The sequence below is a fragment of the Gracilinanus agilis genome, chromosome 1 (genome assembly GCF_016433145.1).
Source record: "Gracilinanus agilis isolate LMUSP501 chromosome 1, AgileGrace, whole genome shotgun sequence".
Classification (NCBI taxonomy): domain Eukaryota; kingdom Metazoa; phylum Chordata; class Mammalia; order Didelphimorphia; family Didelphidae; genus Gracilinanus; species Gracilinanus agilis.
This window is the reverse complement of record NC_058130.1, coordinates 543,563,289-543,577,967: the sequence shown is the minus strand read 5'-3', so window position 1 is coordinate 543,577,967 and position 14,679 is coordinate 543,563,289. Positions and strand designations below refer to the sequence as shown.

Below are 14,679 nucleotides of genomic sequence, written 5' to 3'. Positions count from 1 at the left end.
AAATCCTTCTGGCTTCAAATCCCGTCATCCTCAGGTCAGCAAATGCTCGGAACTGTGCTAGCCAAAAGAGGAAGCAGTTTTCCTACAGTTTTAGTAATATGGCATATCACTATGTGAACCCTTTTGGCCTACGATCTGTAGATATTTTATTCTCTTTATCATTTCAGTGCTGAGCACCGTACTTGGAACATAGTAAATTTTAAATAAAGGTTTGTGGATGGATTGATTGATTTCACAGCATTTTTTCTTATCACTGCTCTTGTGAATAGATGAACTGGGACTACCACAGATTTGGATAAATTGTACCGTTGTTTATGTGTCTGTATAAATCTTTGTATTGGTTATGCAACCATATGTATATTATATGTAGTATGTATATGTACTTGCTTATACCTATGTGCATGCCAGGAGTGAGTCAACTCCAGGATATAATGGAAGGATCGCTGTGGTTGTTTCGGTGACTTGGATACTGCTGGTGTACTGGCTTTCTAGGAAAGCAACCGCAGGAGTGATTATTGAGTTTTGTTTTTTTTATTCCCTTCTGACTTCTCAGTTACTGTCACTATATTTGATCCATCAGAGAGAAATCACGGTCAGTCACACTTCAGGAGTGTGCCTGCAGCTAAGACTGAACAACAAGCTGTTTGCTTAATGAAGCTCTTGCCTTTCTCAAGGGCATGGCTTGTAAGACCTTAGAGGAGAAACCTTTCTTCTTATCCCTACAGTATCCATGGAAACTTCATAGAGAAAGATGTTAGAAGTCACTCCTCATGCTACTGAGCCAGGGTTCAATCATTGTTATTTGTTCTAATTATAACCATCACCATAGCACTTTCAAAGGTCGCCATAAACACACAGGAGCAAACCCTGGGTTAAAAGTTATAAAAGATATTAGGACTTCGCTTGAGGAGATAGAACTTCTCCTACACTGCCAAGTGATCTTCATCCGCTTATAATCCTGGATTCCCAGTTCATGGCTGTGATTTCTCTGCTATCTCCGTCTGACTCAGATCCCTTTAAAATTTTTTCCAATTTAGTAATCCTTGAAAAATCTCCAGAAATTTCATTATGTTGCTATCACTTACCTTCCTTTTTTTGTTGAATAGGTCCTTAGTTTTGAGGTTTGGTTCATCTGTTTGGCTTTCAAAACCCTTCTACTTTTTTTTTTCTTCTTCCTACCTTTTTCCAACTTACCACCCTGTGGATTCTGCAATCCAGTGATGCTTACCTCCATAAGACATTCCATGTCCAGACTCTGGACAGTTCTCCATGCTTGTAACACTCTTCCTCTTCTTCCTCTCCACTCCTGACTTTTCCAGCTGAAATCTCATCTTCTACAAGAAGTCTTTCTTGATCCATCTTACTTGATACTAGTTTTTTGTTACTATATCATTTTCAGTTATGTTCAATTTTCATGACTCCTTACTTTGGGTTTTTTCTTGATCGAGAACTTAAGTGGTGTGTGGTTTACCATTTCCTTCTGTAACTCATTTTACAGATGAGGAAATTGAGGCAAACAGGGTTACGTGCCTTGGCCAGGGTCACTTAGCTGGGAAGTGTCTGAGGCTAAATTTGAACTCGGGTCTTCCTGACTCCAGGCCCAGCACTCTATCCATTGTGCCACCTAGCCAACCCTTAATATTACTGCTTTCTTTCTATTAATGATCTCCAATTTATCATAGTTTGGACATAATTGTTTATATACTCTTTCCTCCATTAGAATCTGAGCTCCTTGAGAGCAGGGACTGCTTTTTTTCTTTCTTTGTGCCCTCAGTAATCAGTACAGTGGCATGTGGCAGGCACCAAGTAAATGCTTATTGACTGCTTGATAAAGCATTGTAATTATAGTGCAAGGGTTCTTAATTTGAAGTCTATGAACTGTTTTTTTAAAAACATTTTGATAATTCATTTTATTTCAACAAAATAAATTATTTATTAATAATTAAAGCTATTTCTTTTGTAATTTTGTCATTTATTTTATGCACTTAGGAAAATGACTCGGAAGTGTTCCATAGGTTTTACCAGGCTGCCAAGGAGTGATAAGGAGTTCTACTTATGGGCCAGGCTTCCTATATGTCAGCCTGGAGTAAACATAGGAAGGATGATAGGTAGAACTCCCTCTGCAGGCCAAAGAAGGTCATGTGGGTCATAAACTTTGCCTTGAAGCTGACCGGAGATATCTGTTAGACTTGTCTTTTCCTGCAATAAAGAGGCCTGTTATTTTAGTGTAGTTCTCTTTGACATTAATTGTTCTCTTTGGGCATTAATTCTTTTTTTTTTAAACCCTTACCAACCATCTTAGAATCAATACTGTGTATTGGTTCCAAGGCAGAAGAACAAAAAAGGCTAGCCAAAGGGGGTTACATGACTTGCCCAGGATTGCAGCCAGGAAGTGTCTGAGGTCAAATTTGAACCCAGGACCTTCTGCCTCTGGACCTGGCTCTGAGCTAACTAACTGCTCCCTTGGGCATTAATTCTTGAAGGAAGATATACCCCAGATGGGTTACTAAAACAAAAAATCAACCCTATTTCTCCTGAAATTTTTATCCTGTTTTTCTTTTTTTTTCCTTTCTTGGGCTGTTTTAGGTTTTTGTCAAGCAGGAAAAGATTTACGTTTAGTGTCCCTGTGTATGGAACAAATTGAAATCCCAGCAGGTTTTCTGCTAGTGGGTGCCAAGTCTCCAAATCTTCCCGAACATATTTTAGTTTGTGCTGTAGACAAGAGATTCCTGCCAGATGATCATGGAAAAAATGCACTTTTAGGTGAGTATCTGAAACCCTCATGAGTTTCTTCCCAGTACTGAGTGTTTCAAATCCAAGTTTGTTTAAAATTATGGTGACAGAAGAGTGGAGTTGACTCATTGTATTGGTACAGCTGAGGAAATGAAAGCCAGCCAAGTTATCACAAGATGAACAGAGTGTAATTAATTAAAAGAAGCAAAAAGATACAAGATAGGGAAGTGTTCAGGATCAGCCACATGGTCACCCCAAATTCCCAGTCTTGGAATATACAGCAGCACACCCTAACAACCAAGAGTTGCTCAAAACCGAAATCAGAGCCAAGTTACCTAGCCTTTCTTGGTACATAACAATCTTTTACAAAGTGAAATCAACAACACATACTCATCAATCAATAAGCACTTATTAAGCACCTACTATGTGCAGACACTGGCTGGAGATATAAAAAGAGGCAAAAGATAATCTCTTTCCTCAAGGAGCTTACAGACTAATGGAAGAGGTAGCATGCAAACAAATATAGACAAATAAAACTATATGCAGGAGGGGCAGCTGGGTAGCTCAGTGGAGTGAGAGTCAGGCCTAGAGACAAGAGGTCCTAGGTTCAAACCCGGCCTCAGCCACTTCCCAGCTGTGTGACCCTGGGCAAGTCACTTGACCCCCATTGCCCACCCTTACCAATCTTCTACCTATGAGACAATACACCGAAGTACAAGGGTTAAAAAAAAAAAATTTAAAAAAAAAAAAAACTATATGCAGGACAAATAGAAAATAATTTAGAGGGAAAACACTGGAACATGAACCACAGAGGCAAACTGGTTCCAGATTGTTACCCACAGTAACTGAAGGGAGTTATCCTCCCTTCAGCAAACATAGGTCATTAGATACAAGATATTCTTGGTAATATCTAGTTCTTAGAAACTTTCACTCTCCACCTTTCATAACAAGTTGTAAATATTTCAAGAACTGTACATCTGACTGGGTGAGATGATTGCATATAAGGAGTCTTAAATATGTGCATGGAAACATTTGAATCAGTTGGCTCTTTCATACACCACCTTTTATCTCCCATATGTATATTCATGTGGTAGTCCTTCACATGCAGTTTACCCATTTAAAGAGGAATTCACTTTAAGGGAAAAAAAAGTTAAATGAAAATGGTTAAATATTTAAAATCTTTAGCTTATTTTTTTGCTCTCAGAATATTTATCTTAACTGGGAGAATTGTTTAATTAGATATTTATGTTTCAACTTATAAAAATAAGTTCAAAACCATACCTTTATGATTTCTTCGTATGGAGCCATTTCTCTGGAGGACTTTAAAAGCAACATAATTCCATATGTTTTGGACAATTTATAATAACTTTTCAGAGACTGAGGAATGGACTAGAAGACTCTTTGAGGGTTCTTCAACCATAATGATTCTATATATCTAGAAGAGTGTTCTACTTGGAATCTATCATAGAAAGGTCAAAGAAGGTATCTAGAATAGATAATTGCTATAATTGTCATCTTTGTTGTTGCCTCTCATGCTTATAGCCTTCTCTCTCCTTACAAAATCAAGATCTTGGTTGATGTTCTCCTCACCTCTTACCTGGATTTTTGTAAGAGCCTCCTCACCGCCTCAAGGCTCTCTCCCTTCTGCACTTCACAATCTATATAGATGCCAATATAATTTTCCTAATGATCAGAGTTCCGCTCACACTGAATGAAAGCTCTTAGAAGGCTTTAAGAGGCTGCCAAAATAGTTCATGACCCAAAGGTTAAGAATCTCTGACTTAGAGTAAGACCTCCTACACATTGGATAGATCTTCCAAAGGGTTTGATGGAAGGACAAGAAGGTATAGATTGGGTATGTCCTACATCAGCCAGGGCTGGGAATACCCATGTCAATGAGAGTACATAGCCTTTGAACTATAAAAGTATATCATTCTGATGAGTGATTTAGACAAGCATTAAAGCACCACAGAAGAATATTTTAAAAGTTTTCAGATGACCTGGAGTTAAGGCCAAATTCTCTGATAATCTAGAGATTGTTCCTAAAGCATATTAATCTATGGTAACCAAAAAAAAAATCTATCATACATCTGAAGAATATGGCTTCCTCCTAATTACTAGAAAAATCAGAAAGATACAAGTGTAATGGGAGGTAGATAAAATTTGAATAGTCATGTTATTTTTTAACCAAATTTATCAGCACATCAAAGGCCTATAGTTATTAAAATGAAGAGGAGAGTTCTATCTTTAAATACTGCTAATTATGAATTATCTCATTCTCTCCCATGACTTTTGCTACCACCTCCTCTTACATAACTCCCAGGTCTTTCTCCAGCCCTGACCTCCTTCCTGAACTCCATACTTACATATTCAGCACTCTAGAGTGCATTTCCACCTTCATTCTCCACCCAGATATTTCACTGTCCTTCAAAGTCAGTAAGACCAAAGCCAAATCTATTATCTTTCACCCCAAACCCAAGTCCTTAAACATTATCATCATGGTGTTTAATTATCATTATCATCATAGCATTTATATAGCACTTGAAACTTTGCAAAGTGCTTTATGAAGTATCTCATTAGATTCTCACAACAATCCTGGGAGGTAGGTGCTCTTCTTATCCCTATTTTATAGATAAGGAAACTAAGGCCGAGGGAGGTTTAAGTGGTAACTATTAAAGTTCTGAGATAGGGTTTGAACTCAGGTCTTCCTGTTTCTGAGGTCAGCTTTCTTGACCTAGTGCACCACCTACGTGCCAGAGCCACCACCATTTCCACCAGCTTTAAAACCTTGGAACTGCCCAATTGACTTTGTCCACTCCATCTCTTTATCTATCTGTACAGTTTACAAGGCATTCAGTTTACAATCCGCTTCCTCCTTCCCAGCACCCCTGGTGCATGTCAGTAGAAAGTCTGTTTTGTGTGTGACCATTCTTTTGGGTCCTTTTTTCACTTTTAGGGTTTTCTGGAAACTGCATAGGCTGTGGAGAAAGAGGATTTCGGTATTTCACGGAGTTTTCTAACCATATCAACTTGAAGCTCACGACGCAGCCCAAAAAGCAGAAGCACTTAAAGTACTACCTAGTGAGAAGCTCCCAGGGCGTCCTGTCAAAGGGGCCTCTTATCTGTTGGAAAGGTGAGGTAGCCTGAGTTCAGCACCATGCTCAGCTCCTCTGGCTAGTGGGGCTAAGTGGGAGGAAGATAGGAGAGCAGCAGAGACATGATGGCAATGACAGGTGGACCTCCCAAGGTCCCCAGTTCAGATGTGTATTTGTTACTCTGTGACCCTGGGCAAATGACTTAACCCCTATTGCCTAGCCCTTATTGCTCTTCTGCCTTGGAACCAATAATACATGGTATTGATTCTAAGCCAGAAGGCAAAGGTTTTTTAAAAAATGAGCATGACTGTGTTTGTAGATTTAATTGTTTAATTAATTTTTTAAGCTACACTCAGCGCTACCCCAGGACCACCCCCTCTGATCCCTACCACATATACATCATTTAACTAGGAGTGTGGACTATAGGGATTTGGAATGTGCATTTTTCTTTTTTTTTTTTTTTAACTTTTTTAACTTTATTTTTAAATTATATTTTTATTTTGAATATTTCTCCTAGTTACATATTTCATGTTCTTTCCCTCTCCCCCAAACCCCTCTAACTCCCCTTAGCCAATGCAAAATTCCACTGAGTTTTACATGTATTATGAAATGTGTATTTTTCCATTGTGCTCATTCTGTGGGGATCAGAACTGGGATCCAGGATTTATAAAGCTAAAATGATTTGCCCCTCAGTGGCCAACTCTTTCCTTTATCAGTTAGGTCTTAACATTCACAGTTGTAACTTCCAAATCCCTGTCCCTCATATCCCCGTAAGGTAGGTCTGTGCTGCCCTCTCATGCAGTGTGGCTCTTCCTCATTTCTAGAATGTAGAAGTCGTCAATCCTCTGCTGCTTGCCACTCTGCTAAACCCAATTCTTCGGTGTCATCAACGGTAACCCCAGAAAACGGAACAGCAAATGGGTACAAATCAGGATTCAATCAAACAGGTATGGGCTGTTGTTTTCTCTTCCATCTTCAGGTGGATGGATGTGTATTCTGTCAGAGAGGCATCAGCAAGCCCTGGATGGGCTGAAGTATGCTGGAGCCAGCTTGAACCAGAGAAGGGCTGACTGACTATTCATTGTTATACCTTAGAGTGGGCAAGCATTACAAATTAGGGCTTGATTTATTTTTTTTGTTGTTGTTGATTTCTAGGCTTAAGAAAATGTTAATAGTGCAGCTTAAAAGTGTGTTGTGCTGAATCAAAAGCCAGAGCTAGAGAAGATAGGTTGTAAGGGCTTGATTTATTATTTTGTTGATTTCTAGACTTGAGAAAATGTTAATAGAGCAGCTTAAAAGTGTGTTGTGCTGAACGGAAAACCAGACCTAGAGAAGGTAGGTCGTGGGTTCAAGTTTGGCCTCAAATACTTCCTAGCTGTGTGACCCTGGACAAGTCACTTAATCCCTATTGCCTGGCCCTTACTTCTCTTCTGCCTTTGAATTGGTATGAAGGTGAGGATTTTTAATAAAGTGTGTTGTGCATACATTCCCCCCCCAGAGAACTAGCCTCAGAGTCAGTAAAATCTAGTCACAGGGTCAAAACTTTCCCTCTGACAAAAATTGTGTAAAGCTGGGCGAGTTGCAGAATAGTTGGCTCCCTGCCTTGGTAAAGAGAATTTCCTCATTGAGAATTCTCTGTGCCAATAAAAATCATATGTATGTATATACATATGTGTCAATACAAACACATGCATGGGTCTAGATCATGTATCTGTGATGAAATGAAGCAATATTTGGAAAATGCTTAGCACCCATGGGTGACACATGATAGGCTCACAATAAATATTGATCTTTTATTCATATATATATATATACACACACACTCTGATATGTGCATACACATATTTATATGTAAATATATAGGTGTGTTCATATACATGCATGATATGAGTGGATGCCCACCAATAGGTTCTATGAAGTTTATGTCACTTAATTTCAAACACAGATAGAAATGTCCTTCGCACATCACAACTTTGTCCATCACAGTTTAGATAGATTGTGGATTGGCATGAGAAATTAAATGGGAACTTTTTGGAAGTTTTGCAGAACCCCCAGAAGACATGCAAAGCCCAGAAAATGACACAGAAAAAAATCCAAGATTCAGAAATGCATTAAATCTATGTATAGGATTGTATAATAGCAACATATTTTTTTAATACCATAAATATACAGTTTCTTTTACTGCAAATGCCTCATAAAAGAAAATGAAAAAAGTCAGACTTCTCTGGTATAAAAGGAAGGCCAAGACATTTTACATAGATTTTCCAGGTTGTAAGGGAGGCGAGCCCCCTAATCCCTACAATGTGGAAGAGATATCTGTATACATACACATCCTTGTACATACATACATAGGCATATATACACATATACCCATAGGCATATATAAGGCATACAATTCCCTTTTTATCAATGATTCCATCTTTAGGATCTGCTCTTGAGGATTTCTGCAGTGGATTTTTGTTTTAACTTTTAGTGCCACATTAGTTAAGAAAATTTAAATACATACCTAAAATTCACAACACATACCTAAAACTGCAGAGATTCTTATCAGTGGTCACCCACCCAAATAATGCCAGTAATTAAGCTAAAAGTGGCAGTGTGGTCCATTAGATGGAGAGCTGGCCTTCAGAATCAGGAGGGACTGGATGAAAGCCCTATCTCTGGGCTCTGAGACTATAAACTGCAGATTAAGTATCAGTTTGTACTGGTAGAGGGAAAACTTTTTAAACTGGGAATTCCTTACACTAAAAGATATGTGTGTGTAAACATCTACAATATGTACACACCTACCTACATACGTATACATACTGTCCAACATGGTATGCCCATGCCAAAGATGGTGCTGCTCTTTAGGGCAAAGCAGAATTGCAGAAGCTCCAAAGGAACTCAAGATGCACAGATTTAGAGACATCCCCGTCTCAAACGTTTAGCTCTGGGCAAGTCACTTAACTCTGTTTGCCTAGCCCTTGTCCTTCTGTCTTAGATTGATTACTAAGACAGAAAGTAAGGATTATTTTTTTAAGAATCAGAAAGGACTCAAAATTTATAAGCTACACATAAGAAAGCTAAGCTTTATATAAGAACTTTCTCATGAAGAAGTTTTTCTTTTCTTTTTTTTTTTTTTTAAATACTAGTATTAGTTACAGAGGAAGGTTCTGGAATCTCATTCTTGGGATCTTTTCAAGAAAAGGATAGATTATGTCTTATCAGTGTCATCCTGCCCAGAGAGCAAGGGATGGGGTTTTTCAGATTCTTTCTGGGTTTGGTTTTCCCACAGGGGCCACATTTTTAAAGCTCTTTATAAATATAAGATCACTTAATTGAATGTATTGCTGGCAAACAGCTACAATGAAATGATTGGAACAGGTTTTGGCTTATGTTATTTTTTCTCAATGATTCCATCTCTAGGATCTGCTCTTGAGGATTTCTGAAATGGATTTTTGTTTTAACTATTAATGCCACATTAGTTAAGAAAACTTAATTGTGAAACTGCTCTGAAGAGGTGCCTCTTCTTAGTAAGTCCAAGCAGAATAGGAGAGAGAGCAGGTTTTTGGATTGAGGAAGAAAGAACATTGGGTGACTTGTCACCTAGAAGAATGAGAGGTGAAATTTGAATATTAGCATTAAAAAAATGCTTTATTCCTCCACACACAATAAATGCTGACCCAGACAGCTGCCCCAGAACTTTAGCTTTAGTGACTGCCTTGATTCTGTCTTCTGCTCCATGCTATTAGATCTGGGGTCCAAGAAATGGAATTTTTAAGTCACAGTACTGATAATTCAGAGATATGCAAAAAGTGGCATTGTGGTCCATTAGATAGAGAGCTGGCCTTCAGAATTGGAAGATCTAGATCAAAGTCTTGTCTTTGACATGCCTCCTATCTCTCAGGACTATAAATGGCAGATAAGGTGTCAATTGATTTTAATGGGGGGGGGTGCAGCCAAGTGGCACCCTGGATAGTGTCAGGCCTGGAGTCAGGAAGACTTATCAGCCCAAGTTCAAATCTGGCCTTAGATGTTGACTAGCTGTGTGATCTTGACAAGTCATTTAACCCTCTTTGCCTCAGTTTCCTCATCTGTAAAATGAATTGGAGAAGGAAATGACAAACCACACCAAAATCAACAACATCATGAATGAGATCATGAAGATTTGGACATGACTGAAACTACTAAACAACAAACAACAACTATGTTAGTGGAAGGAATTTTTTAAAAACTGGGAATGCCCTACACAAAATAAATCACAGGTCCAATCAAAGAGAAAAAAGATGGATCGGAAAGAGCATTTACTCTGGAATTAGAGAATTTGGGTTCAGATTCTACCCTTGCCTTATTGCCTATGTGACCCTGGACAAGTCACTTAATTTCCATGGACCTCATTCTCCTTTTCTTTAAAATGAAGGGGTGAGACTAGATGGTCTGTGAGTTCCCTTTCAACTCTAGATTTCTAGATCTGTGAAGTAATGATCATACAAAAAATAAAAATTTCATACTAAACAATAAAAACAAATAAAGAATTGCATAGTTTTAATTATGCTTAGAAAAACTGTCTTGGAAAGGTGAGTATCTTGCCCTGAGTAAAGAGAGTCAAGATGAGGCCTTTAGGAAATTAGCAAAAAGTCCTGATTCTTCTTAAGGTCAGGAAGACCCCACAATGGGGATAAAATGACCTGAAAAGTAATAAGGGCTAAGAGACTTAATTGTTAAGTACAAGGAGCTATTCCCAGTACAAATTTTCCTTTGCTTTCCAGTAATAGCAGCATTTATATGACACTTTAAGATTTGCCAAGCATTCTGCATATATTTTCTCATTGATCATCACAACAAGGTAGGATCTGTTATCTTCATTTTTATAGATAGGAAAACTGAGGCTGGGAGAGAGTAAATGACTTGCCCAGAATGATCCAGTTGCTAAGTGTCTGAGGCTGGCTTTGAACTGAGATCTCTGAGATTTCCAAGTTAACACTGTTCATTGCTCTACCTACCTGCCATCCAGCATCCCAACAATGTACAAGTGTAGTCAATTCAACTTAAGGGAAATTCGCTGTTAAAAATAATTCAGGATCAGCCTAGAAAACTTGCTCAAAAGGAAAACTTATTGAAAATGAGCCCTTTGTGGAGCAACTAGGTGGCTCAGTGAATAGAGCACCAGATCTAGAGTCCAGAGGATCCACATTCAAATCAAGTTTCAGACACTTCCTAGCTTTGTGACCCTGAGAAAGTTACTTAATTAACCCTGTTTGCCTAGCCCTGACCCTTCTGCCTTTGAATTGTTATTAAGGGTTACTAAGGGTTTAAGAAAAAAAGAAAGCTAGAAATTGTAGCTAGAAATTGAAGTTCCATAATTTTTTATATGGGGTCCTGGATACTTAAATTGTAATTTTTTGGTTCCTACAGATGCTAGGAAGTAGGAGATGGTCAGAATTGCACATTAGCATTCCAGTTCCTCAACAGGGATATTTTCTCATCAGTCAGTGTTTGTTTACAGAGGCACCTTGCCTGAAATAGCAAGTTTCATCCTTTCTTAGGAGATTATACTCCTAATCAGCTAGGGGAACACAATGTTTAAACAAATTTGCATTTAGCCATGGTTTGTGGTCAAGGTTCCTCAGAGGGAGTGGTTTAGATCACACATGGCATTCTGTTTCAGAAAGAAACTCTTATTTACACAGTTTTTTCCTTGAGTCCACTTTCCAAGGGTTTATACATAATTCTATGCATATATTTTATACACTGTCTACTGCTTTCCTTTTATCCTTTGTATATGGCTTTCTTCTCACTGACTTTTAATCCATTTGCTAATTCAGATTCTAATCAACAACATTTTTAGAAATCTTCTTATTGTTCCCACTTTCAGGAATAGCATATGTCCACCTAAAAATTCAGTTTAATTAGGGAAAAAATACTATAATTTTACAAGAAAAATGTTACAGTATTGTTGAGGATTGAAGTATGAGTTTACTAAGCCAACATATTTTATTTTGCAAGTAAAACTATAATTAAAAAATTCACAGAATGAACATGCTTTGTATAACTTAAAATTGTAAATTCAACATATGATTAGAAATTTCATGGAGAATTTTTTAATTATTGGGACACATGTTGCCAGGTGAGCAAACATCCTAAGCATAGGGTAATATTCGTTTTTTGAGGGTTCATCCAATTCAGCAGTGTACAATGAGTGCTAATTATGTGTCTAGTTCTCTTTTTAGTCCACTAGGCTGTCACCTTCTGTTTTAGGTGATTATTAACTTATTGTTTTTGACTATATAGATGATACCAATCACTCAATATCATCGTTAGGATGTTCAATTCAAGAATCATTTGCTATGACCTACTATATACAAGGCTCTGAACTAAATACTAGGCAACACAAGCACAGAAAAGGCAAGGTTCTAGCCGTGGTAGAACTTCTAGTCCTTTCGATACATAAAAACAGATATATAATTGACTACAAAAATGGCTTAAAAAGCATATAAATAGAAAAATTCTGAAAAAGGGAAGATTATTTCCATTTGGAGAGTTCAGATTTTAGGGGGAAGGATAGGGACAGCATTGGAGATGGGACTGGAAAGGTGGATAAGATTACTACAAAGGAATGTATGAAGGTAGGATTCTAGAGATAGGGAATGGCATAAATAAAGTCATGGACACAGGAAAGCAGGGGATTTATTTGTAGAGCAGTGAACGTATAGGATGATTTAGCTGGTGAATAGAGCAGGAAAAGGACAGCAGATAAAATTGGAGAACTATGTTAGGATGAGATAATAATAATACCTCATATTTATATAGTACTTTTAAGATTTGATAATGGATTGGAAGGGGAGAAATAGCAATAGGCTCATTTAAAAGACTTTCAGAATTTCGTGTTGGAGAGAAGTAATAAAGAATGTCACTAGTATAGTGGCAGAGGTAGTAGAAAATGGGAGACAACTATAAGAAGTATATTCTGAATATGGAATTTACAAGAAAACAATTGATTAAATGAGAAGCAGCAAGTGGTGTAACACAATAGGTATCAAATTTAAAAGAATACAAATTTTTCATATATGGGTGTTTGGGGAAATGGTGATATCAGTGGCAACAATTGGAAAATGTCAAGAAGGAAAAATATGGCACTGGATATGATAACTTTGAAGTGTCTTAGAACATCTATATGAAAATGTCCAATATTTTTAAATGTGGGGATGGAACTCAGGAGAGAATATAGAGTTTAGATACAGATTTAAAATACTTTTATTTTAATCTTTATTTAATTAATTAATTTAGAATATTTTCCCCATGGTTACATGATTCATGTTCTTTCCCTCCCCTCCTCTTGCCCTCTCCCAGAGCCAAAGAGCAATTCCACTAGGTTTTACATGTCAGATTTATAATCATTTGAATAGAGGTGATAATTGAAACTACAGAAATGAAGACATAACTGACAAATTATTGCGTATGAAAACTATTCTGTTGTTAAAAGTGACAAATATGAAGAATTCAGAGAAGCACAGGAAGATGTATGAAGTGATTTGAAGTGAAGAAACAGAACTCACTCACACACATACTCTCTCTCTTCCCCCTCTCCCTCCCTCTCTCTTCCCTCTCTCTCTCTCTCTCTCTTTCTCCCTCCCTCCCAATGTCTCTGTCTCTGTCTGTCTCTGCCTCTGCCTTTCTCTTTCCCTTTCTCTCTCTCTCCCTGTCTCTCCCTTCCTCCCTCCCTCTCTTTCTGTCTCTGTCTCTGTCTCTGCCTCTCTCTGCCTCTGCCTCTCCCTCTCCCTCCCCACTTCCCTCCACCTATATACATACACACATATTCATTTACAGAGTACAGTGATGTTTAAAAAAAATACTGAAAGGCAACTGAATTTAGATTAATTACAATGTACAATTTTGGAACTGTATAAAAAACACACATCTCCTCCTACCTTACAGGTGAGAGGCTATGTTTAAAATGTTATATCTACTTGCAGACTTGCTTACTTTGTTGGTTAGTTTTGCTTATTTATTTTTCTTTGTTACAAACTAGGGTTAAAAAGCTGATGGGAGAAGGGCGTTTGAAGAGAAAAATACATTGGGAGATGACTGTGATGTAAAAAGAAAAAGAAAAAAACTAAGACCTGTTTTTTAATGATGATGAGGGGCAACTGGGTGACTCGGTGGATAAAGAGCCAGGCCTGGAGTCAGTAAATCCTGGTTCAAATATGACCTCAGGTACTTCCTAGCTGTGTGACCTTGGGCAAGTCCCCAAATGCATAGCCCTTCCACTCTTCTGCCTTTTAACCAATATTTAATATTGATTCTAAGCCAGAAGATAAGAGTTCAAAAAATAAATCACCATCATTTTATTTTTTTTTACAACAATATAAAAAGAACAAAGACAAAACCATCATTATTGAAAGTATCAAGTTCAAGCTTAGGTCCCAAGAACAGATATAAGAAGACACTTCTCTAGCTCCTTTACAGAGATGGGGATCCACAAATGGAGAATTCTGTGTATTACGTCAGATTTTTTTGATGTGTTTATTGGTTTTGCTCAATTTTTTGCTCTTCTTTTAAAAATAACTATTATGAAGGATGGCTCTGTGGAGAAGGAGGGAAATGAAGGAAATGCCAGTAATATAAAAGTGAAAGATATCAATAAGAATATTTCTTAAATGATGGAGGGAATTTTAGACTGTATAACATTTTGGTTTTTTTTTACTTCCAGTGGGAATTAAAGGAATGATTGATAAATATATTGATATAATGATGTAGTACATGTAGTCTCTACAGCAGGAGTTCTTAATTTTTATTATATTCCTTTGGCAGTCAGATGAAATCTCTGAACCTCAGAATGTTTTTAAATCTATAAAATCAAACTTACAAA

General features: G+C 37.5%; 1 protein-coding gene across 1 annotated transcript in view; it reads left to right on the top strand.

The window, feature by feature from the left end:
* The window catches only part of GREB1L (GREB1 like retinoic acid receptor coactivator), a 339,947-nt gene that overhangs the window by 218,397 nt on the left and 106,871 nt on the right, over positions 1–14,679 (top strand). The window contains exons 7-9 of the mRNA XM_044683023.1: positions 2,587–2,763; positions 5,690–5,866; positions 6,653–6,775. Of these exons, the coding sequence (XP_044538958.1) occupies positions 2,587–2,763; positions 5,690–5,866; positions 6,653–6,775 (477 nt within the window). The remainder of the gene's footprint in view (positions 1–2,586; positions 2,764–5,689; positions 5,867–6,652; positions 6,776–14,679) is intronic.